The following is a 27,556-nucleotide window of genomic DNA, read 5'->3' on the forward strand; positions in this document are numbered from 1 at the left end:
GCCAGCCGACAATAGGGAACAATCTTTTGTAATAGACAAATTTTACCACCAACATTGGCCACAGCAGCAGCAGAAGTAACTATACAATATTAACCCAGACCGTAAGAGAGTAAACCCCCTTCCACACTTTTTCAAACTCCAACCAAGTTAGATACTTTATCCATAGCAGTTAGATTCATCCGTCTATGTGTATCTATAGGTAGACTCCCAGCTGGCCAAGCCAGATACTTGGTTTATACTTGAGTGTGCGACACCAGACCGGAGAAAGGTATAAAAGGTTTCGAGTCTTTAGATTTTGCTCAATCGCTCTCGGTGTGTTCAGATTTTCAGGTGGTTGGTGTATAGGATAACTGCCTTATCAGTTGGATTCTTTTTCTTTCTTTTTTTTCAAAATTTTGTCCCAAAGTGAATAAGTTCTTACAATTGCCCTAAATATTTTATATATTTTTTTATTTTGTGTAAAAGAATAATTTATAAATCACCTTCGACTTTTTGTGGTTTTGTGGGTGATAATCGTGAACTGCAAACACAATTAAGTATGACATAAATATTGTGTTTTTTTTTAATTAAAAAAAAAAATTAAAAAGAGTTTCTGAAAAAAATAAAAACTCAAGTTAAGTGTATCTTGTATATTTTTAAACAAGACAAGACAAATCCATAACAAAACCTTCGCGGTTCAAAGACACGAAAAACAAACAAAAAAAAGTGCACCAGGAGCTCACTGCAATATTGGCAAACTGCAAGAGACATTGTTTGCATTGTTAATTGCATTATTCGACGGGCGGCATTTAGTTTCGGATCGAAACAAAAAAAAAAAAATAATAAACGATTTTTTACCATCGTTTATTACGTAAAACTTTGTGAACCAATCTTCTTCTTCATCATGGATGCAAAGGTGAATAATTTTATTTAAATGTTGTATTTCGTTTCAAAATTCATATCACGCTTCTTTTGTTATTGAATTGCTATTTGACAGTTTGTTCTCGTTCTAAAAGGGCATTTTATGTAAATGGAATGTCCGTTGTTTATGTAATTCAACTTGATTCTTATTACAACATCAGTTAAATGAATTGATAGAAGTGTGAGAATTAAATAAGTAGGTCATTTAATATGTTAATAATAATTTTAAAATTTTAAGTAAATGATTTTTTTCCGAAAAAATATAAGTTTTATATAAAAATTGCACCTATAGAAAAAGAATAAACGAAACATTTAGATTTTTTTAACTATTTGCTATAATTTTTTAATTTTTATTTAGTATGCTCGAAATTATTTTATTGATACAAATTGCATGTGATACTCATTCTGAGATTACTACTTTTCACATTTTGTTCTGTTTTTAGTTAGCAATTAAATAAAATCATCTTCTATTTTTATTTTACGAAAATCTGTAAAGCTGGTGAAATTTAAAAAAGTGTTTAGTTTGGAATAATTTTTTTTTCAATTTTAAAAAAAATTATTGAACTGAATTAGTCATTTTGCAATTCATACAATTTTCTAACATAAATTTGCTTCCATCTAAGGGTTTTTTATATGAACTACACAAAAGTTTTAGGCTGAACTATAGAAAATATTCTGTTCAGACATGTTTAAAAATTAATTTTCACAAATCGTCTAAATTGAAACTTTATGAGACTACCCATGGAAGTCAGCTTTTAAAAAATGTGTATACATACTCATTAGGGTGGGTGAAAAAAATCGATTATTTTTAAAATTTTGAATATGATGATTACCTCCTATTTTGTATTTGAAAACAACTACAACAAAGAGAAGGACCACGAATTCTATTATGTTGGAAATATGCTAAGTTCGATCATTTATTTGTCAAAGCTTGGAAACAGTTTGCATTAAAAATAAACAAAAAAATATATTTCTGTAATCATTCAGTAAGCATGTGTTTCCACTTTTTACTTGCTCTATAGGGCAAGTATTGGTTTCGTGTCGAAAAAAAAATTTGAGGTTTTAATAAAAACCAACATTACGATGATGGAGAATTCTAAAAAAGTGGGTCTCGCAATTCCGTCCGTGCTTCTGTGCGGTGGTTCGTCCATCTGTACACATTTCCACAGCCTAAACGGGTGGACGGATTTTCTTCAAATTTGGTACAGATGATTTTTATGGAATTCTGAAAGTTGGTTTTTTTTTGTTTTTTTTTTTTATATCTCACTTAGAAAGTGTACCTCCCATACAAATTTTTCAATTCAAACCAAATAACTCGAAAACGATTTTGATTAAACTTTACAAACGTAATATTCAAAGCAATTGCAACAAAACCGTTTTTTTATTTTTTTTTTCAAAAAAAAGTCAAATAAAAAAACATTTTTATTTTTCATTTAACAAAATTTTGCCCTTAATGTCGGCTCTTCCCCAAAATCAACAACATTTCTTTAATTTTATATAGACAGCTCTTAAAATCTACAAGTAAACTAACATGAAAGTGTTTTAAACTGCAAGAGCAAGTTCGTGCGACCCCAGTCGTGCATTTTATTTATAATTACGAATATTTTTTTCAAAAAAGCCCATCCTGTCTAAACAAAGACAAAAAGACCATCTCGTACCAACATTTATATGCAGATACATAGGTATATATTTAGGAAGTGAAATGAAAACTAAATAAAGATAAACAAACTTACTTACATGCAGGGCCGTCTTTAACTAGCCTGGGGCCCTTGGGCACACAAGAATTTGGGGCCCTTTTGGAAAGTAAAATAAGTACAATGGTTGGCTTAAAGGCAATGGTTATGGTTAAAAAGGGGTGCCAATATATCGTTCCATATAAAGTAGCTAATGTTTTTATTATTAACAGGGGGTGCCAATAATACGTGCATTGAGACATCAATCGTTGCCACTGCCAATAATTGTACTTTTTATACTGCCAATAATTATACCCTGTATCCGTTATAAGTTTCAGTTTGAAGAATTGGAAAAAAAGAGCTCAAACGGATTGATAGATTTGCTAAAAACTAAGTACAGACGATTTGTACGTGATTTCCAAGAGCAGTTTTCTTATATTTTTGTATTTTTATTTTATATTTTATATTTGGATATATCCAAAATAAAGTTTTCGAGATATTGCAAAAAAAAATTGTAGTGCTGTAAATAAGGCCGCAAGTAGGACCGTTATTAACGGTACCTACTTGCCATAGAACCGATTTCTTAATGTAAACTACACAACCGATTTTAATGAAAATTTTGACATAAAAAAGGTTTATACTGACATTAAAATTAAGAAAAATAGAATAATGTTTGGATTATAAAAATTAATTTTGTTTTTTTTTTTTGAAAAACAATTCTTTTTAAAGTTATTTAATGAATTGTATGTGTCAGTCTTTAACCCTCTACTGCATACGAAGCCAATATGGTTTTGTCTGTTTGTATGCACTTTTCTCTTTTCTGTTACAAAAAAATGGTAAAGATTAAATACAATCCTCTTCTTTGTGTTTCTGAAAACCCATAGAGATAGTTTTTTTCGTGTGTCCGACCCAAAATAAAGGTGTATTTTATGATCACAGGTGAGTCGATCAGTCGTGTACATTGAAATCGAAAGTGTAGAATATATTCATACTTTAAGTGTTAATTACTGCGTTTGTTTGGAAAGTAAAGTGGAATTAAAAATTTATTTCTGATCGATTGTTTAATTGTGTATGCTATGAACCAATTTTTATTGTAAAAAAAATATTGGCCTGTTCTTGGGAGGGTAAAAAGTACGGAAGCCATATTTGGCTTCGTATGCATTAAGGGGTTGTAAATCTACACAATCTGTTTAATTTTTTTGTTGGAAAATTTTGTTTCTTTACATTGTTATTTTGCTTGGAAGCTATGTTTTACTTCAGAAATGGAGCCCCTTCGCTTTTAGAGACATTTTTCTCATGTTAACCCCTTTTCCAGCGGCGTAACCACAAAAATTTAAGGGGGAGGGGGGCTCACCTATAAAATTTTTCAATCATTTTATTACTTTTTAGCTTTTGTAAGATCTGGGAGTGGGTGAAAATGTTTGAGCAAGACTTACTTCGACAGTGGAATGAATTTGAACAAGAAAAAATATATATAACGGACAAAAACAAATTACTTTTCTCGGTTCATTGTCTTAAAATGAGCAAAATTTGAATTAATTCTTAACCTTTTGTAATGCAATGTATTTATTTTAATTTATTTTGTTTTTAAATGATAAATATTTATCTTTTGATATTTTTAATTTTATTCTTTACATAGTCTGAATAAATAAAATTTCTTACTCCTTAATGCATACGAAGCCAAATTTGGCTTATAAACAAATTTTTTAAACAAACTAATTTAAACAAATTTTTTTAATGTAAACCGTTTTGAAACAACCCAAAGAACCCATGTAAAGCATTTTTTTAATTTTTTCGTCCGCTAATATTAATTCATGCAGTAGAGGGTTAAATACGAGAGCAATTCGCAATTCAAATTCAAAAATGGTGCCAACCATTGTACCATGGCATTTTCCATTGAACCAAAACATTGATGTACCATCGACGAGCCGGCAAAAGTTTTTTCTTAAACGTTTTCCAACGGAAAAAATATTGATGTTTTTTTACCGACGAATTGATTCTTTTTTCGTCTTTTAATGCAAATCTACACATATTTTTACACTGATTTTAACACGCACTACAAGTTTGACAGTTTTGCAAACTTCAAACGAAATTATTATTTAAGGAAAAAGATAATGGATGAGAATTCGTTATTTTTATTAATAAATAATAAATAATCTTACCTACAGTGGAAAAAATGATATTTTTCTTGTTTTTTGAAAATGTTACTGTCTTATTTTTTTTTTGAAAATTGAATTTGGGTTTGGTCGTTTGGATTTAAAAATTTGTCCGCATACAACGCCACATAATTTGTTTTCTTTTTGAAAACAGTTATACACGGTTAAAAATTCTGGAGTATTTTTTAACACAGCTCTTGTATTAAAGCAATTTCCAATACAAAAAATATTACATTTTAATACTTCCAAAATATTAAAACTATTTTAAATCTCTTTTGTATTAAATTTCAATATTAAAGTATTAAGTATACTACTTGTAATACAAAAATTATTAGAAAATAATCTCCGTGGGTTAAATTCTAATCTTGTATTGAATTTTAATACTATATGAGATAATAATCATCTTATTCTCAATTCACTGTACCAACAAAAATTCTTTCCTATCTTTCTATTCCTTCTAACTAGTGCCGTGCAGTTGCATTTAAAAGACCTTAGGTCTTATAGGCATATAGTTAAATTATTATTATTATTATACCGCTGTATTAGATTTTAATATTTTTGTATTATATTTGACTATATTGTACTACATTTTAATATAATTATATTACATTTAAATATAATTGTATTAAAATATAATAAAAATTTATTAAAAACTAATATAAAAAGTATTAAATTGTAGTACGAGAATATTAAATTTTAATCAAACGTCAGCAGCTACAGTACACATAATAAGGTAATATATTCCGAACGTTGTCACAATTTGTTTGTCAAAAATGGGAACAATCTGTCAGGTCGCCCTTTAATTTTTATATTTCACAGTAAACAGAAAATTTGTTTTTTTTTTTTTAATTTATAAAATATCATTTGAAAAAATTATAAACTAAAAAATAACAAATTTTCTTCGTGTTTTTTTCGCGGAAAATGGTGAATAATTGTTAACAAATTAGTGGTGTGCGTGGTTTTTCGTTTTTTGTGCGTTTTTCGTCGGTAAATAAAAGAAATAAGATTTACGGTAGCTGACATTGGCCGGCGAATTGTTATGTTTTTATTTGTACTGTGGTCAGCAGCAGCCATTTTAAAAATGCAAAAAATTCCATTGTTTGAGGTACCTTTTCTAAAAAAAAATTAAATTAAAATTTGTAAATTTGTACTAATTTGAAGGCGCTTTGTGTTTTTTCGAGGCAAAGTGCATACATTGCAGATGAATTTTGATCGGCAATAAGATTTTACATGCCACAGTTTGTGAAACAAATAAAATAGAGACAATATTATCACCATTATTATATTAGTTATGATTAATATTTATTTTCAATAATGAATTTAGGAAAAGAATACATATTATTGACTTTAAATACATTTGGTATTGAATTGAACTATTTTTGTATTATCTTTTAATCAAATACTTATTAGAAATTAATATAATAAGATTAAATTTTAATATGTAATACTTGAAATTTAATACATTTGGTATTAAATTCTAATATAAACTGTTTTATTTTTTAATAAAACTATATTAAATTTTAATAAATTTTCTATTGACCAAAAAATTTTAATATTTATCATGTATTAAATTCTAATACATTTCTGGTGTAGACTTATATGTAACCCAAAAAGTATTGAAAAATACTCCAGAATTTTTAACCGTGTATTTGCCATATAAAAACTAAAATTTTTTGGTAGATGGTCTGCCCGACAAAAATGCTTCGAGAACAAAAGTGTGCGAGAAGTTTACCTTCGGGGCCCCCCTGAGAAAGGGGGCCCTGGGCACGGGCCCCGTGTGCCCTTATGGTAAAGACGGCATTGCTTACATGCAAATTCCCTTTTAAAATCTTGCATGAATATCGGCAGATAGCCCTGGTCTTTTTGTATGTTCCTGGAATTACACATCACAACCAATTTTTATAATGGATCAATCTTTTTTGATGTATACGTATGAAGCTATAATTTAAAAAAAAACCAAAACTAATAAAGATTACAAAAAAAGTATTTAAAAATTCATTAAAAATCTTACGTCAATAAGTGCACATTTATATTCTTAATGGACCTTTTGTCTTAAATACTCAAATTCATTGAAGTGAATTGTATCCTTTTCACTTTTTAAAGAACATAAAAAAACTACACCTCAAAAAAATATTTTATTTTGAAATAAAACTTCAAGAAAAAGTTTTTCGAAGAAAAAAGTGCCTAGTTTTCATTAGTTATTTTTTTTTTTTTTCAAAAAAGGAGTTAAGAGAACCTTAGAGCTCATAGTAGTATTGCAGGAGTACTGCAAGATACAACTGATAATATTGGCTAAATTCTTGTTAATTTAGTAGTTGGTTGTTGTTTCTTTTTTTATTTTACGATGTTTTTTATTTATGATTAGGTATAGGCGAATTAAGAATTCATAAAACCATCAATGATAAAGACTGTAAAAAAGTCAAAAGACTTTCTCGTAATGGAGTTAGCCAATTTCAACAAAATATTTTATAAAAAAGTGTTTTAGTAATCTTATAATTATTGAGGTTTCTTGAAAACTTGTACTGCAGGAGTACTGCAATTGGTATTGGTAATTTCTTGAGAATGGAATACACAATTTTTAGAAATACACAAAAAATGAAAAAAAAAAATACTTTTTATATAAATCCAATGGCATACCTTATTTGAGGTTAACATCATTTTTAAAATGTGTCTTTGTAATTTTAAAACAACTTTAAATTCGTTTTTAAAATTTATTTTATAATTAATGTTCAAATTAAGTTAAAATTATTTCTTAATTCTATATATATAAAAAAAAAAAAACATTTTACTTATTTTAAAAACGAGAGGACCAAATACCTTTGAGCCAGTCAAATATTTCATATATTTAAGAAATACTCAAATGTACTTTTTTCTATTGTTTATGAATTGAAAAATATTTAAAAACCAAATTTTGAATATAAATATTTAGGTTTCTTGGAAGCGTAAAATTAAATCTAGTATTATGATTAATTACTAATGCAAAAATTATAACTTGTACTATGTACATACCTAAATCATAAATTTCAATCATAAATTATATTAAAAATTTTGTATGCTTGAAAACTAAATGTAATACAACAAAACCATTGCTATACGTAGTAGAGATTTTTTGATTGCCCTTAAAAAAAAAAAAATTATTTATTATTTATAACTTTGCAAATATGTAAGTCCCCTCTGCTAAATATTTAACAAGCCAGTGAAAAATTAAAAAATTATTCTTACAAAGTTCATGCAATTAATTACTGACCCACATTAACGCCATTAAGCTATCCATATAGTTTAATTACCTATATGTAGATCTTGTAAAAAAATTGAAAATGTTATCTGGACAATTTAAATTATGATAAATCTACTTTGGGAAATTTTTGTTTATGTATTTCTATTATTATACATTTCCAACATCTTCCATCGATTTTTTTCTGTAGCTTACTGGTTTCAATCAAACACCTTTAAAACAGTAACAACTTCCTCATTTATGTTTCCGACAAATAAATTAACAACTGAAAATGCCTGTTTTTCTGATACAAAATTATGAACTTTATTTTACAAGTTTGTATAGGGACAGTGAAGTTGTTAACAATGTTTGAAAATGACATTTTCAAAAGATCAAATACATTAAAAGGTCACCCAGGTGTATGCGTAACATTTTTTTGTGCAGTTTTTTTCTATTTTTTTTTTTTTTGTTAAAGTTGAAGTTGGATTATCTTAAATATGCTGGATTTATTTTGCGAAAAGCTGTTTAGTAGAAGACGTTAAATCTTATTCATAGTGCAACCTATCATTTCAATATGTTTTTTGTACAAGTTAAAAAAAATCGATTGGTACGAACATTGTTATCCAATCCCCAAAAAAAAAAAAATAATTTTTTCAAAAAACATAAACAAGTATCAACCTCTGAAATCGCTGAACTTTTACTTTAAAACAAAATCAAACAATAAAAAGTCGATTGGAAATTTCTTCACAATTTCCAAAAACCATACAATCAATGAAACTGATTGTAACTATACCAGTACAAAATCGATTTATCCATAGAAATTGTAACAACAATCTTGAGAAGGTAGGTACTTTCACTTTCGGGTCAAGTGCAAATAATAGTAAAAATCAAACGATCAACAACGATCGTGAAAGTAACAACATTCAGACTGATTTTTATTTAAGTTCAACTCTCATACTGGTCCTCCTACTCAACCTAGACTAACAGATTAACTCTTATATTTATACCCGCACCACAAGTCCGCACCTTAACTTTGTGCAGGCGCTTTGTGTTTAAATTTTTAACCGCAACGAGAATTTAATAGTGTCTTTTGTTGAGCACTTTATGTGACCTAGTTTATTTTTTTGTGAATTTTTTGTGGACCCACGATAGTTGGTTACTTTTTGTCTATTTCTCGGGACTCATTGATGCTTAGCAAATTGCCTGCAGGTAGTTGTAAGAATTACCTATAATCCGGGACATATTGTTGAATTGTATGGAAAACTCGTTGACCATAAAAAGTTTCAAAAAAAACATCAAAAAGCTCAACTAAAATCAAAAGTCCCCAAATGCAATTTCATTTCCAAACTATTATAAACTGGTTGATTAACTTTTTGGTATTGAAGAGGTCAATTAACGTATACTGGCAAAGCAATTCGCTATTGAACTTTGGTAAAATTTGTTGAATGACAACAATTGGCAACAATCCAACCCGTATGCTCTACAAGTACGTTATAATGTCAACTCTTAATGTGACTTATTGACACATTGACGGCTATCGACGTGTGTCGTATACCGAACCGAACCGGCCTGCGATCGCGATGTATGGAATATTGTAGACAAAATAACTAACTTGTTGTTAACAACATTTTTTTATGGTAATTGATTTGCATATGTATATCGTTTTGCCGCAGTACATTCTCGATCGATTTACATTGAGGGCGTGGTAGTGGTCAATAGAGAAGAAATTATTGTTTGCAAAGCGACAAGGTTGACTTATTTTTCGCTTTTACTTTCCGTTAAATAAATTTCAATTGGATATAATGGAAATTAATGTAAATAAATTGTAGTTTTATTAAAATAACTTTGATATAGAAGTGTAGACGTTAATGTTATTTCTTATTTATTATGGTAAATATTGACATTAATGCCTGGTTATACCACGTCAAAGTACTTTGAAATATTTAAGGTTAATTTATTATTTAAATAAGAATAGAGAGTAATAGTATTAGAAATATTTCAGTTTACTTTTTTATTTTAAGTTAAATATACTGTACCTTTGTAAACAGTCATTGAAATATTATTGATTTATTATTGATAGACAATTTAAGGTGCAGTAGGCAATTGTACACAGATCACGTATTTTAAAGATTGGATGATGATAGAACTTTTCACTTAATACTGTACAGTACATTGATGACGATGAGTATTGATATTCAATAAATACTTTGAATATTACGTGTTTAGTATTTTCGACGTGTAACAAGTGAACGAGCCTTCATTCCTGGCAGATATGTATGTTTGAAAATTCAATGCAGACTTAGTTTTGATCATCCAAAGAATATGACGTAAATGTTCACTGTTATTTTCTTTCGCATCATGTTTTTTTAAGGCTTAATTACATTGTTTGTGGACTTTTGATGTAACCTTTGGACTTCGAATAAACCGACAAAAAAAAATCTCGATAACTTAAGTTGGGAATATAAAAAATTGTTATTTGGCATTCATTTTAGGGTTCCCCCATTCAGTATATTTTCTGTCTGCCTGTATTAGAAACTTCAGCCTGAACGAACGTGTTAACTAACTTACATTTTCTTATGTTTTCTCCAGATTTAGAATTAACTTTTTGGGACCAAAAATAACGTTATCCTTCATAAGGTTCAGTAAGTCCCTGAAAAATAAAAGAAAGCACGGTCATTTTAGTTGACATAAAATATTTATACTTTAATCTATTATAAACTAACATTTACACCGATGTTTTGAATGATATTTCTATATTTATGACATTTAAAACACAAAGTGATCAAAACCAAACAACTGCGTTAGTTTACTGCAAATTTCAGTTTTATTTGTAAAATCACATAATTAAGCTCTCTGATATTGCTATTTGAAACTATAGAAACAACGTAAGTCTCCTATGAAGGTAAATCACAGAAAAATTAATTTCAATTAAATAGGTATTCTCAATAGTTTATTACAAAAAATCAGCTTTAAAACTTTAAATACCACTGCGTTACCAAGATAAACAATGTTACCGTGATTTGTAAGCAATTCGATCCAAATTTGGGTTTCAAACTTGTAAATTTTCTTCGAGAAAAATAAAATTCAACCAAATGGACAACTTTTTAGACACTAAATAGTATTTTTGCCTTCAACATAGTCTCTTTTCAGCTCTATGTATTCAACCAGCGTGTTTCCACTATTTTTATTCCTCCCAAAAATGCATTTGCTCGAAGCTCTAAATATATTCACTTGTTTCTTGTATGACGTCATTATTGAACCCAAATCTCTTTCCGGCAAGCAATTTTTTTATATTTGGGAATAAGAAGTAATGGCAGGGGCCTTATCAGGAGAATAAGCAGGGTGATAGAGCAATTCATATCTCAATTTGTGTAATTTTGTCATTGACACTGACAAACCGTTGATTTTATCCACTACCTTCAATCGGGCTTTTTCTTGGTTTTTGTTATGCTTATCCCTCTGTAGGCACACGGGTGCGAATTTGGCAGGACAAACATAAAAAGTGGTCATAAAAAAGTGTCTTTATAAGGGTGAAAATACATTTTTTGGAATTGTGAATACAAAATTCGAATTCCTCGGAAAATTCTACATTAATTTCATATACGATTCTCTATAAAATAGTGAGGCCTAGAAAAGTTCTAGCGACATGAAAAAGTATAAGCCAAATTCGCAAAAAAGAGGTGTGCCTACAGAGGGTCATTTTGTGCAAAAAATAATGTTGGATCGACACACAAAAATCTGACTTTTTAATTTTGAGAAAACTATTTGAATGTTTTTATTTAAATCGCTGTACCAATAAAACTATTAGACTGATCTGTCTGAAAATTTTAGTGCACTTATTCAAAACATCGTCTATGAACCTCATTCTTCGATTTGAAATAAAAAGCTAATTTATGTAAATTTTCAGGGACTTATTGACCCGCCCTCGTAGGTACGTACATCAGTAATAGAAAAAAAACTTTTTTCTCAAAAACGGGTTTCTACGATTTTAATATGAAAAAAGTCTAGCAATGATAAAAAGCATTTTCCAAAAATTGCTTAATAATTAAGGCTCTTTCTGTTTTTAAGTACGTCTTATGGTTTCCGCTAAAAACAGCGTTAAAAATCCTATATAAATCAGCACGTTTTGAAAAAAAAAAAAAAAAAACAATTTAAATAGTGCTTCAGATTTTTTTTTGTATACAAAAAAGTACTTTTATTTCAAAGCTCTTTTGAGCGAAAACTATTAATCATATAGAAAAGCACGGTTATCCCATAAACTGTTACTATTTGTATCGTCGGGAAAGAGGTTCCTTTTTAAATAATATACCAAAAACAGCATTTTTTACACTTTTTTCCAAGCAACAAGGTAAGGCCAAAATTTAAAAAAATCAAATATATCTACTTATTATTTATCTGCAATTGTTTGTTCACAACTTGCCATTTAGCATCCCATATCAAATTTCAAAGGTCAGAGAATCATCAACAAAGGTCAACTGAAATATAGAATAATTTGCACCATCTCAAAAAAAAAATACTCATACGCCACAGTGACCCAAAAATATTTTTTTTTTTACGTTAAACTGTTAAACAAAATGACTTTCGTTGAACATTAACTGACTTAAATAATGATTCCGGAACGCTTATTACCAAAATCCCGTGCGGTGGAGTTTGGCAGACCACATAACAATTCATATCGATGTTAAGGAAACCAATAAGAAAAAAAAAACCGCCGTTTACCTTTTCTTCAATACTCAAGAGGAACCAAATTCTTGGTAGAGCCTTGTAGCAAGAGCTTGATTCCTCAATGTAAAAAATGGTAACAAATAGTTTTGTCCTACAAATTAATCAGCACTTGCTAGGGTATCAATGTGCTCCGTGTTAATTATTTCACGTTTAAATGCATTTGATTTCGAAGTTTTTTTTAACCAATATTTCTTCATAAGGGGATTTTTAAAAGTTATTCATTTAACAAAATTTAAAAATACATAATCAATAAATAAAATCTGACTTTGTAAGTACATAAATACATAACAACGCTGAAGAAAATCAAAAGTTGAATGAATATTTTACCATTACATTAATTTCAATAAACTATAAAATCGACTTTTAACATGAATACAGAATATCATAAATAAAAAAAGATAAAAAGCTTAACAATAAAACCAGATCACATACCGTCACGCACTGGGTGTAACCACATAACACATACCTAACTAATAACAATATTCAAACTAAACATTCTTGCAGCTATACACAACTTTTGCATAGATTAATTATATTGTTGCATTATTTATTCTTTAAACAGAATAAAAATTGAATAACTAGACAATGCAAAAATGCAATTAATTGTATAGGATGTCAATCAAAATACTGTCAACCACTGACATTTCATTAGACATTTGTCTGATTTGTTGCTAAGGCAAAAGAAAAGCATACAAATGGAATTATGTAATACGTAAATAAGTGATAAAATAATAATTCAAAGTTCTATTTATCAATTTGACTAAGAAAATATTTCAATGCCTTTAAATTCACCAATTAATTTTATACAAGCGTCTTAAAACTTCGGTTACCTTTAAAACTAGGGCAAAGTAGGCTTTATTTTATCTTTTAATCTCTAAACGAATTCTAAAAATAGTTATTTAAAAAACTAATTTAAATAATAAATCCCTAATCCAATTTGTTTCCATTAACCTATTTGGACAACTACTTTCAAGGAGCATTAATTAATTCACAGTAATCAATCAAAATATGATTATTAATTCAATTTGGTGTGAATATTACTTTTTTTTAAATTATCTACAAAATAAATCAATATGTCAATATATAAGTAATTATATCGCAATTCAATATCAATTTTGTCACCTAAGGCCAATTCATAACAATAAGACAGAACTAGAGCTCACTTTAAACTTAAAACCTTGTTGAGCGTCAATTGGTTTAATTTAACATGAATAAAAAAGCTGCACCCCACGGGGACCCCACCCCACACAAGTTTTTACGTAACCAGAATTCTAACATGAATAAAAAAAACTATAAGCCGAAGAAAATATCAACAAATAAACTTTATAGCTGAAAGGCTTTGTATGAAAGACAAAAAAAAAACTAGCGCACCGCCAAACGAAATCGAAACAAGATCAGTCTTTTTTTTTTGTTCCTAACCAGTTGAACCATAACTTCCGCTTTATAACTGACAACGCGCGTCAACAAACGACTACGTGATCCCACAGAACCACGACACAAAATTATATTCACGTGAATACTAAGTAACCTATCACGGGTTTATACCTGATGACGAGTTAACGTTGGTTATAAAAATTATAAGTATCCACACAACTCATTAAATTCACAATGCAAATTTTTTACAGTTCTTAAAGATATACTGTATCTCTACAGCATCTTAACGATCCAATAAAAAAAAAGTACTAAAATTACCAGATCATGATTACAAACTCAACACACACAAAATCATTAGGTTTTGCAAGATCATTAAGAAGGTTTGGCGGTAGCAAAAGAGATTTGATGCATTTGACCCCCATTTCTTTAGGCTAAATGTCCTAGTTAACAAGAAGCGATAATGAAACAGTAAAGGCCTAAACATAGAACCATAAAGATCATCTTAAAAATCAAGCAAAAAAACAAATGCCTTGCATAACTGTTAGCCGCAAAACAAAAAAAAAAAAAAAAAACAAAAGACTAGTTCCTCATAAAAATCGAGGTACACTCTAGCATCGTCAAGGAGAAAACCTCACCAGAAGAAGAAAAATGTAGTAAATGCGCGCATAAAATCTTTGATCAATCTCTACAAAATGTGACCTAACGCTTGAATGGTATGGCGAGTTAAAGACAAATCCTATTTATTTCATATACAGAATCCGCTTCCAAATGCCATACAGTTGTTGTTGGAGTTGGTCTGACTAATGATTGGCTCAGACATTTAGGCATTCAGGCCAACACAAGACATGATGCGATACTTGGCTGATGATGATGGTGCGATGGCTGGGAGAGAGAAAAGAATCACTGAACACTGTGGGAAATGCTTTATTAAGTGGATAATTGCAACAAGAATCATGAACATGATCCCAAGGAGTATCTTCTAATTTGTTGGCCATTTGAACCATCTTGATGCAATTCTGTAATTGTGTTTACATGGCTGGATTTGATAATAGTGATGAGGGCCTTTTTTTAAAAGGATGACACGAAATTGTACGGTCTACCCAATAACAAAATTCTTTGGGATTTTAATTTATTAATTCAAAAAACTTATTGTCCTTCTCTTATGTACATAGTTAGAAACTCAAAATGTCAGACTGCCTGATGATCATAATCTTTCACCCTCACTTCCGATCGATAATAGCAGGGCCTTAAAGCTAAGTCACAATAGCTTTACTTTGTTCGCAATAACTAGCATTCTGCCTCCAGTCATCCAAGTCAAGCTCTTAGAGCTCAGACACACATTGATTTTTTCCTTGCCATCTCAAAAAAAGTATAGAAGCTAAAAAAATGGGTAGTGTTTTGAATAAAATACCAGCACAAAATTAGTAAACTTTAATTTAGAGCACGTGGAAAAAAATTACTTATTTTGACTATTTGAACAATATCGAATATTTTCAGCCATTTTACCCCATGTATCAACTATTTGACTTTTTTTGAATTATGTACAAACATATGAGTTTTGTTAAAATTCTCCCACATACCTGAATTCCGGTTCGGGTTGAGTTTCATTTCAACCGAACACTTAACTGAACTGACATTGGAAACAACGAATTGATGACGAGAGAATTTCTTCTTATGAAAAAATTGAGGGTTTAAAGCTGCAAAGCTTGCTTGGATTAAAAAATATAAAACATTTAGTATCAAACTGATCTTTTCAGATCATCATTCAAAACTCTGCGCAATAAAGTAAAACTGTTGGAGTAAGATTTTATAAAAAAAAACTATTCTATTTCAGGTTGATAACACTGGTCGACAAAAACCAAAACAAACGTCTAGGTTTTGAGCTAATTTTCAATGAAATTCTATTTAATAGGTTTGTTTTTTTGTTTATTTCTATAGATTTTGTGCACAAACACGACATCGGAATTTTTGAAATCACATTTGGCACCACTGTACATACACTTTGGCAGCTGTCTGTCAAAAATGTTGCTTTTGTGTTTTTTTTTTTTTTAACTCCGTAGTGGGAAGCCATCTTGGATGCAAAAAAAATTTTCACAAAAAAAAGCAAAACCATTTGTATGGCATCCATGTTGGATTCAAAAAAATTTTTTTTCACAAGAAACCAAAAATCATAACCATCAAATTGGTTGCGTCGTTCTTGTGTTATAAGCGTTTGAAGGTAGCAATATTGAATTTTTTTTCAAAATCAAACGTGGAAACTTTTTTATTTTTGTTTCTAACTTTTCGAAAAAAAAAAACTATGGTAGTTTTATGTATATATTTGTTCAACAATCTTATCAGGATCCGTTTAAGACTTTTATCTGAAAAGTGAATTGAGTATATCTCGAAATATTAACATTTCAATACAACTATGTCAAACAAATTTTTGCTTTTTTTCTATTTAGAGCTTTTTTGAAACCTCATTTTCTCGGCTTTTTTTTTGTTAATATTTTCAAATATTTCTGTATGAACACAACAATTAAACTAATTTGGAACTACTGTTTTTATCGAGAGAAAGTAAAATCTGGATAATTTTCTGGATTTTTCAAAAATCTATAGGTACAGATAAAGTTTTTTGTTGTTTTTAACACGTAAATTGTTTTGATTTCAAATATCTCGATGTCGTTTTTTTGCACAAAATCTATATAGATAAACGAAAAAACACACCTTATGTTTTCATCCAATTATATAGTAGGTATGTGGCAGCACCTGTTTTGGATCAATGGAGCATTTTCTATGGAAAACCTTCGATTGAACCAAAATAGATGCTGCCAATTGTATCGATCTCACTCAATTGTATCAAGTAAGATTTGAAAATATACATATCAAAAATTTCAATTTCCAATATCTTTGAGAACAAAATGTATTAAAAAAAAAATACATTATGTATATTTAAAACGATAAAATATGACTTTTTTAAAATTGCATAAATAATTTTAGAAACAAAAATTAATGGCGATAACATTCGACGTCAATTACGGCGTTTTATTGTTATTTATTATTTTAAAAAACGGGACACACAAATGAAATTTTGGCATCGGACTCAGCACATAAAAATCCTTTAGACCACATTGGAACCCTGACACCATAACTTTCAACTTCGATCTTTTTTTACTTGGTGTTTTTTATCGTTAGTACCGAGTAAATCCGCTAATAGTAGAGTTGGTTGAGTACGATAAACATCTTGTTTAAGAATAATATCTGTGCACTTTCCACAACCTTAACCTGGTGGCATGACACGGATAGTGGCTTTATCGTTCTCTTTTTATGCTTAAATTGTTATATACATACATATATTTTGCAAACTTGCGGATAAATTTTTAACGGCTTTGTATCTAACAGAGAGTTTATCAACTCTCGTTCGATGTTTTTTGATAGTTGAACGGAGCTACTATATGTGCTCTCGTTCTACGTTCTACATTTTTTCTCTTCTTTTTGGAGAAAAACGATTAATTGTTAATTTTTTAGTCTTGATACGAAAGCGGACGGGTTCAGACGGAAAGGTTTGCTATTGGAAAGACTTATTTGTTTAAACGGAAAGTTTTATTATCGGAAAGAATAAACAAATCTGAACGTGGTTTTTGTTTCGGCTTTTCCACGTTGTATCGTTTGCTTTATTTCATGTGATACTAATGTGATTTCATGCCTATACTAATAGTACTTGTCCCTAGACTTGTGCTAAAACAGGCTTAAACGATTTTATTCCAAACTTGTGGTCAGTTATTCCATACATACATATACAATTTTTCAAAAAAAATTTTGCATTTATAATTTTATTAATCACTAAACCAAAAGCTTGCATTTTTAATATTTTACTAAAACAAATGTACATTTTATGTAAATTTGGACGTTGCAAAAGTTTTGCATGGGAAAATTAATATAAGACAATTCGATTTCCAATCCCCGTTCTTTTTTTATTTTTAGATATAAGTATTTGAAGGGTCCGGGGGAAAAACAGCACAAGTCCACTCCAACTCATTTCGAGAAAAACGCATTTTAAAAATGTGTTCTCCATACAACTTAAGTACTAAAAGCACACTATTTATTTATTTTTTAAGCAAGGCTTAAATTTGTTTTATAAAAGTATGGATGCCATCAGTGCTCCAGTTATTCCATACATACATATACAATTTTTCAAAAAAAATTTTGCATTTATAATTTTATTAATCACTAAACCAAAAGCTTGCATTTTTAATATTTTACTAAAACAAATGTACATTTTATGTAAATTTGGACGTTGCAAAAGTTTTGCATGGGAAAATTAATATAAGACAATTAGATTTCCAATCCCCGTTCTTTTTTTATTTTTAGATATAAGTATTTGAAGGGTCCGGGGGAAAAACAGCACAAGTCCACTCCAACTCATTTCGAGAAAAACGCATTTTAAAAATGTGTTCTCCATACAACTTAAGTACTAAAAGCACACTATTTATTTATTTTTTAAGCAAGGCTTAAATTTGTTTTATAAAAGTATGGATGCCATCAGTGCTCAGTTAATACTACAAGACCTCATCATTAGTTTATTTCTGACAAAAAGTGGACATGTGCCGTTTTTTCCCTGGACCCTTCATTTATAATGACATGGAGAATAAATCTGCAAATCCTTCCTACTTATTCTTTTAAAAATGAAATTTTAATATACCCTCTATTGAAAAGTTACTCCCTATATTTGTCTATAACTTTTTTGACAAACACAACTCTCTGTTTCATCAAATTTGACGCCTTTTTTAAAGTATGTGTTATGAAAATTCCATCAAATTCGATCAAGTTTTGTAAAGTCAGACTCAAAACTAAGATGATAGCATTTTTTCAAAAATGCCGTACTCTTCGTACTCGTGCCTTTTAGCATTTGTAGATCCACACTATAAAAATTCGATGTAATCGCTGGGTTAGTTATATAGATAAGTGTTAAGTAAATTATCACCCTGATTCAAAAGTCGGAAAAGAATTATTATTAAAAAAAGAAGAAAATCCGCCCCTGCTTCTTCCCATCAGTAGTACCCATTATGTCGGTGTCTTACTACTTTCAGCGCCAGTCACTTTTTACTGATCTTGTCTGCCTGAGATGGGTATAATTTCATTTCAAATCGAGACTAGGTACAACGTGATAACGTGTAAGAATCTGTGTAAAGAGTACACGCTTAATGACGCTATTACCATCATTAGGAGAACTCTTGATGCCTTTTCCAAGCGAAATTTAGAATGCAGAAAACTCTGCTGTAGACAACAACTCTCATCACGTTTGGATACATAAAACAAAAAGTAACCTACAAATTATTTTCACTTACTGTCATCTGTCATGGTGTTGTATCTGATCGGATTGGTTTTTGTGAGAATAGAAGAAGTGATAATGATATTTTATTTTATTCCCAGAAGATTTCGAATGCGGAATTGTAGGTTGTCGCTTAATTTCACAGCGAACTAGATGTACCGGCGAATTCATCAAGAAAACTAGATTCTTTTTTATCAGGAATGATATAATGAAAGCTATTAAGACCGAAATTTTTGATAAAAACTGAGAAAGTGATCCTTCAACTTGAATCAGGAAGACGACTTTTTCATCATGAATGAAAGGTGAATGCGTGATGAATTTTCCATCAATCACCAAGCTTTTTGATATGGTTTTACATTTCTACTTTAATTATGTTACATTGTATCATTTGCAATCTTGAAGGCGACATCCAAATGAGCAGATCGTGTTTTTTCTACAAGAAATAGGTAGTTCCACATATTGGTATCAATGATTCATGACAACCAATATGAAATGCACTTTAAATTGTTGCAACTGAAATGAAAATCTAGAAAAACTTGAATAAACATTTGATAGAGTTCATTATTTTGTCGGTTGATTTAGCTACTCTACTACTCAAACAACTTTAAGTTTCTTGGAAGCTAGTCAAATAAAAACAAGTAAAAAAATGGTACTCCATTCACATTTGTATCAATCTATATTCGTTGAAGTTGCAATTTTTCAATAGACACTAGATAGTTGGTAGATTTATGAGTTAGCTAATTTTTTATTTTTCTTGGGTGTTAAGTTATCTTTACATCAAATCAAGGAACAGGTGCAATGAAGTGGAATAATGTCAAGGCTTTTCGATTTGTTTGCATGTTTTTTTTTTTTTTGTAAGATGTAAGAGTGGCAAATTATAAGAGGAAATTGACACAGGTTTGTCCGGATATCAAATATTACGAAAAATGCAAGAAAAAATTTATTGGAATAAAATTAAAGTTAATTTGAATATATTTGTGCTATTAAGAGATTATTTTTATTATACAAAGCAAATCTGTTTATCTTTATTGACGTTTCTTAAACGAATAAAGAGTACACAAAACACTCTCGAGGCATATTTTAAATTTTAAACAAGATAACAATAAATTGCATAGTAAATTTTATAATTTTGACAAAGAAAGTCGAAGAATCGTGCAAACCAAAAATTGCATGTTTTCAAGGCGTATCAGCAGACAATCTGGCTGTCTGTATTGTATTTATATGAGAAACACAAGGTACTGTCGTTTTCCCACACATTTTGATAAAGGCGGTTGACTGTGGAAATGGCAGCGTATTCTACATCAAAGTACACGCAGAAAAATAATGGACATATCGAGAGGTTTTTTCGGTGGGTTTAAAAAAAAATGTGTTAAAAATAATGTAGTCTTGGTCTAAAACTACGTAGTTCTCGTTGGTCGTTGCTAAGTTAAATTGTTAAAAATTACCATTTTGGAAGGATTTTTTAACCGATCAACTTGTTTATATTGATCAAGAAACTCGGCTAAAATTTGAGAAATTAGTAAAATTTAGCCGAGAAAGTGGATAAGATTAAACAATTTTGAATAACCGAGTCGATTAGTGTAATTTTAACCGGGTTAGATTGCAGGTGCTACATTAACAATCTCCCTCTGTTAATTTAACACTAGTTTCACGTTGTTTTTAACCTATCATTTTGCTGCATGTAAGTTGAATTTTAAACTAACCAGTCAGTAGATAAGTTAGTTTCTATATTTTTGTATTTGTACATAAAAATCCGTTGAATTGTTGTTTTTGATTGAATAAATTATTATTTTGAAAAACATACAAAATGTGAGCACCACTTTTAAATATAACGATTAATTTCTTTGGAAGCACTCCCTTCCAGTTACAGTTGATGGCTTTTTTCGATTCGTGCAGGTGTTTTTGAAACGAGAGTTTCATAATTGTTTAATTCCAGTCGATGTTTGAAACCAGTTTTATCCTCCGGTGACTGTAGGCATTTTTGTGGAGATTCCAAAGCAGCTTAATTTATAAAAATGAGCGTTTTCTTTCGATTGATTCGAAAGCCACTTTAAATTTGACAAAAAATGCGTATAATTTCTTTCCCTTGTCCAAATAAGAGGTCTGTTTGAGTATTGCCTTAAACAGAAATATTTCTACTTTTTTCAACATTTTTTTTTTCACAAAAAATATGGCCGCGAGAGAGAAAAAAATGTCCCCTTCTTGCGAATTTCTGTCTAAAAAATTTCTTCGGACAAAAATCTGAAATCTTTCAAAGGTAGTGCTATCTCTATTTTTCTTTATTTTTTCTTATATCGCACAACATAAACAAAACAAACAACAAACATGGCGGTTTGGCTTTTTTCTTGTTTTTTTTTTTTTATTTATTTCGTTTTAGTGGTGTAATACTCAAAACAAATTAATATATTATGAACAAAATAATAAAAAAAGTGTTTCAAAAACAATACGAAGTGTTTTTAATATTTTTCGTTTCCTGTTTTTTTTTTTTTCAATTTGTGTTTACATTTTTTAATGAACAAAACAAAGTACAGACATGGCGATGTGGCTATGTTTTGTGTTTTTATTTTTATTTATTGTCTTTTAATGGTTTAGTGCGTTATTGTATAAATGATTTATGAAAAAAATGAATAAAAAAACTGTTTGTAAAAAAAACAAAATGTTTTGATATTTTTCGTCTTTATTTTTTTTTTTTTTCAATTTGTGTTGTTGTTTACATTTTTGTTGTTATAGAAAAAGGAGCAGAAAATTTTGTGCGAAAAGCGTTTGGGTACTTTTGCACAATTTCTTTCTCTGAGAGGTTTTCATCCCCACTCCTTAAAATTTGACAGGTTTCATATTTTTGTCCAAAAAGAACCCAAACAAACCTAATATCTGGCGATGCAAGTTAGAGAAAAAATATGATCAAAAGTAGAATACTCTTTCTTGAACCCTGCTTTGCTTAGTACTCGCTGAATAATTAATTTTACTGTGTCAAGTTTGAGAATCGATCATGTGTGACTTCGGAAAAGATTTTAAATATAGTACCCATTGATATGCCTTAATTACTAGAGGCATTTTCGTCACTTTTTTTAAATGCATGCCACTTGGATATCTGCCCACATTTCGTGTTGAGATGGTTGATGCTTACGGGACCTATTATAGGGTTTTAAATCTACTTGGAATAAATTTGTTCCAATCGAAACTAGTGATGACATTTCTCATAATGGGCTGCTTATGATGAGTTGTCCTATGATGATATGTCCAGTGAAATGTCTGATTAATACGGATAAGATAAGAGGGTTGACTGACGTACGTGACTGACGTGCTTTTTCTTTGGAGATAGACGTACTATATCCCTGACACGAGGCTGTAACCAAAAGTTGAACAGGACGTACCTCTAATGAATGCAGAATGACCATAAAAGTCACTCTTAGTTATTCTATTCAATAATGTAAGTCCTTAAGTCTTCTTCCGTTCCCGTCGATTTTTGTGTCCGTTTGACAATTTTATAGGGTTAACTAACGTCTGATGTAAACTCATGCTCCATACATATGACCAATACTAGAACTGATCTATTTAATTTTTTTTATTAGGGGTACAAAAACTTAAAAACAAGCAAAATCACCAAAAATAAGGCCCCAGAGCCCGATATAAATGAGGATTCGGAATCAGACCAAGATTAATACATAAAAAAAAAAAACAAAAAAAATGTTCATAAAAAACCCATGTCCCTTTAAACCTTTTTTTTAATACAAAAAAGACCTATGTCCAAGATTCATTTAATTTTTGTATAAAAAAAAGTTGAATAAATTGAATTGAGTTAAATTTTTTGGTTTCATCTTATTTATAAATACTTTTACTATCAGATTTTAATTACAATTTTCAAATCGAAACTGCTTAGTGATTTTTCCAGCCGCCATAAACTTTAAATCTTCAATAACTCAGAAACATAAAAATGTGACTTGAGATGTTTTTGCAGGATACCGACGATATAGTAATAAAAAAAAAATAAACAAACTGAGTGAATAAAAAAAAAATAATTTTTAAATAAAAAATTAATTTAAATGAATTAAAAACTTTTTCTGAGCTATTGTGGTTAAGAAAAGAACAAATAGACAAAGCTCAGAAAAAGTTTTAATTCATTTAAATTATTTTTTTATTTAAAAATAATTTTTTTTTATTCACTCAGTTTGTTTATTTTTTTTTTTTTTATTACTTTCAGTAGCCTTTTTTATGAAATAAAACTTTTTTTTTTTTTATGGAAATAAACTGGGCTTTAATAAAAAGCACACAAAATTAATACTTATTAACGTGTTTTTTTTACTTAATCGATATGAAAGTGTAAACAAGAACTTAAAAAACGAAGAAAATTGTGTTTGATGCAAAATGGCGGAGAAACGGTTATCCGCAGAAAAAAAAGTTTTGAGACAAACTTAAACTGTAATAAATTCGTGATTGATTGGTAAAAAAAATCTTTCAAATCAAACGTAGTTTGGCAAAGATAAGGCCAGTTAGAGGACAAGAGAGCAAAAATCATAAAAACGAAAACGAGAAAATTGCCTCTTAAGTTTTTCGACTTAAAATGACCTCAGGAATCTATGGTTTTCATTTGGGGCGGTGACTGTGGGACACCCTGTATATTTATGCGTTAACTTCAAGCAATTTCCTAATAATATTAATATTATGGCTAACATTAGTCCCATTATTATCCAGTTATTGCTTTTTTATTGTATTTGTATAGATATTTCTTTTTTTTAACAAATATTTTGAACTTCTATGGTCAGGGTAACATAAACAATACTTTTATAGTTTTTATATACCTATCTAAATGCACATTTAATATCATTTGCGCCATGCCTAAGTGACGGCTATAATACTTGCTATAGCTTGCGGCAAAATGTTCTGCTTTGTGTCTCATATATAATATTGCCACTTCAACCTTGTACTAAATTAAATTGAACATACAACAATTACAACTCGTTAAGGCACATTTTCATTCACACAACAAAATAACAATATAATACCTCTAAGCAAAGTTAACTATAGTCATAATAAAATTTGTTTGCCAAAGTTTTATTAACCATTAGATAGAGACCATACCTATGTCCATTACTGCCACTTCTACTTAGCGCAAACTCAACGTTGCATAACTTCGTCAGTTATAGTATCTGAAAGAACAATCAAGAAAAAGAACAGAACAGAAAAGGCTGACTTACAGCCTGTCACTTTCCATTTGGCACTTACATCAGTTTTTTGAGTGAGCTATTGCATGTCTATAAGTTATGCATAAATAGTTCCTGATGCATTTCAATATGTCTAGAAGTCTAGCATGTGCGGCAAACCTCTTTCCTCTCCCTTTTATTGTGGGACAACAGTACCCAGGCAACCTTTACGCATGATTAATATTCAAATGCCATGACTAAGTCGTGCAGCAAATAAGCCAACTAAGGTGGTCAGAATGTCAACAAATTTTTACCATTCTTTTGATCTATACATTCTCAAATCAGGTATACAAACCAGGGTTACATATAGGGCTAACTGTCTGAAACGATTCCAATAAAAATGTTCAATAAATTATTGAGAGTTGGAGGTTTGAGGTATTTCCAGACTTTTATGGGATTTAAATCCAATGTTGTCTTCACATTTTTCCATTTTTAGTCCATTTATGAGGGTGTGAAGTTAGCCCCCTTTTTTGAAAGTGTTATTTTTGAAGGTTATTCCAGTTTGTTCTCGATTTGTTACGGAATGTCCCAAATTTTTTTGAAAAATTTTCAAAAATGGAGGTTTTAGAGCCAAAAAACCGTTTTTGACCTCTAAGTTCAATATTTCGAAGGTTAGGAACCAAAAACAAAAAAATTCTAACCCCCCTTTTTCGATTTTTTAAGTATTTATATTTTTTTTAACTTTAAAAAAGTGTTCTAATTGAGGTCCTAAAATTTTTATTTTTAAAGATATCACTTTGGAAACTTTTTTTCAAAAAACTAAAAAAACAACTTTTCCAATTTTTATTCTGAAATCGAATATTTAACCATACATACATACATATTTTGAGTGATTTTCAGTGTTCTACAGTAAGAGTATCAACTCGAAAATGCACTTTAAAAATAAATCATGATGTTTGGTAAACTCTTGTCCCAATTTCGCCTCCCCTTTTAAAAATTTTAAGATCCAAAAATTAAAACAAATTAATCGTCTGATTCTCTTTAACGTATTAATTCATGTTTTTTTTTCTCTTTTTCTAGGTACTGGTTGTCCTTTTCATTGTTGTGAATTGTTACTCAAGTTGTGGAGCTGCCCTGAGACGAACACCAAAAGTCTACAATGCTCTTATAACCACCGATGAAAATCTCACATCAAGCAGAGCTTATCCGGTGATTCAGCCAACGATTCATGAAACTGGAATTGCTAGCTACCCCTACGGACCCTATAATCCCTATGGACTCTACAGTAACTCCCTATTAAGATTCCCACCACCTCTAGTACCAGGATTAACACCGAGAAGCCAGGTAAGAAGTCATCTTAACAAGAATATCAATCAGATTTAACGTATTCTTAATTTTCTTACAGCTTCCTTATCCATTCCAACCACCAGGTCCTCGCTTCCAACCTCCTCAAGCACAATTTCCTCAGCAATATCCCCAGCAATATCCACCTCCAGAAGAACACGAACTACCCCCATCTGGCCCATCACCATCCCTTCCACCATCCGGTCCCTCACCAGAACTTCCTCCAACAGGTCCACCATCTGGACCCGAACTGGAACCTCAAAGCCAAAACGAAGTCATTCCTCCACCATCAGCACCCGGTCTAGAATCAGCTCCAATTCCAATCCAAGAACCAAAACCTCAACAAATTCAACCAAGTGAAAAACTTCCAATTCCCCTCAATGAATATGGTTTGCCACCAAGTCTAGTTCCATTGCAACCCTATCCTCAAAGAAATCGTCAACCTCTGCCATTGAACTTTTCACCTTATCCATATCAAAATTTCCCTCCCCTCTATGAACCATACAATCGTTTCCATGAACACTTTCTACCTCCATATGATTATTTCCCAAGTAATAGTTTTGGCATTGCTGCACCTCCCAAAGCAACACCAGCGCCCCCAACTCAACCACCACCACCAAGTAAAGCACCAGTAATTCCTCCACAGCCCACTCCACCACCACCACCAGCAACAACACCTGCACCCACGCCTGCACCAACACCTGCCCCATCAGAACCTGAACCAGCACCACAAGTTCCATTGGAAAGTATAAAGAATGGTTCACCAAATAAAAATGCTGAAGTTCCAGATGTTCCACCACCACCAATACCATCTGGAGCTAATTCAGCGAATAAGGCTTAAATTAGATTTTAGATATTAAAAATAGAATTTTAAGTTATTATCCAAAATGTATTATTGTATAAAAAAGAAAAAAAACTCTAATATAAGTTTGAAATTTTAGCATGAAATCATACTTGTTTGTCGAAATAACAGACAGGATGTGTTTTTTGTGTCATTTTTAATTATGCTCGATAAATCGATTAACTTATTCCTATATTTAGTTTATTTTTATTTTTTACCAACAACAAAACAATTGTGCTTTATTTTTTCTAACTTTAATAATTAAAGAATTTAAAAATATTTTGTAACTTGAGTTTAAACGTTTTTTCTTATCATAAAAAGTAGTTTAAGTACATTAAGTACACAAAATCTTCGACTAGGACTTCGGAAGTGAACAAGAATTGTTCTTTACGTATACTAAAAATCGTTGTTTGTCCACCCTAGGTTAAGGGGATATTCAAAAAACAAATTTTGTACTAAAAATTTCAAAGTCCCATAAAATCCCAAAAATTACTTTTTTAAAACGACAGAAATTTGAATTTTTGATAAGAAATAATTTTTGGGGATTTTATAGGGGGCTTTGAATTTTTCAGTACAAAATTTGTTTTTTGAATATCTCCTAAATGTAGCGGGTGGACAAACAACGATTTTTGGTAAACGTAAGGAACTCGAGGTGGACAAACCGCAGAAATTTGAATTTCTGAAAAAAAAAAGAAGAGTAGGTACCTACAAGTTTTTTTTTTTAATATCTTCTAAACGTAGATTTTTGGTATAAGCAAACAACTCGATTAAGAAAAACGACATAAATTTGAATTTAAAAAAAAAAAAATATTTTTGGGTATTTAAGGGACTTTGAAATTTTTAGTAGGTACACTGTGGTGTATGTGTAACTTTTTTT

At 30.0% G+C, this 27,556-nt stretch overlaps 1 protein-coding gene across 1 annotated transcript; it reads left to right on the forward strand.

The window, feature by feature from the left end:
- The first annotated feature begins 421 nt into the window (after positions 1-421).
- LOC129915911 (uncharacterized) lies at positions 422-26,958 on the forward strand. Its single transcript, XM_055995615.1, has 3 exons — positions 422-895; positions 25,575-25,838; positions 25,900-26,958. Exons 1-3 carry the CDS (start codon positions 884-886, stop codon positions 26,677-26,679), a joined length of 1,056 nt encoding a protein of 351 aa, XP_055851590.1. The 5' UTR covers positions 422-883; the 3' UTR covers positions 26,680-26,958.
- The last annotated feature ends 598 nt before the right edge of the window (positions 26,959-27,556 follow it).

Source organism: Episyrphus balteatus, chromosome 3 (genome assembly GCF_945859705.1).
Source record: "Episyrphus balteatus chromosome 3, idEpiBalt1.1, whole genome shotgun sequence".
NCBI lineage: Eukaryota > Metazoa > Arthropoda > Insecta > Diptera > Syrphidae > Episyrphus > Episyrphus balteatus.

What these genes read in the sequence shown, in the direction of transcription:
- LOC129915911 (XM_055995615.1), top strand. An exon ending in GATTAACACCGAGAAGCCAG is followed by an intron (nt 25,839 to 25,899) that starts GTAAGAAGTCAT and finishes ATTTTCTTACAG; the next exon opens with CTTCCTTATCCATTCCAACC.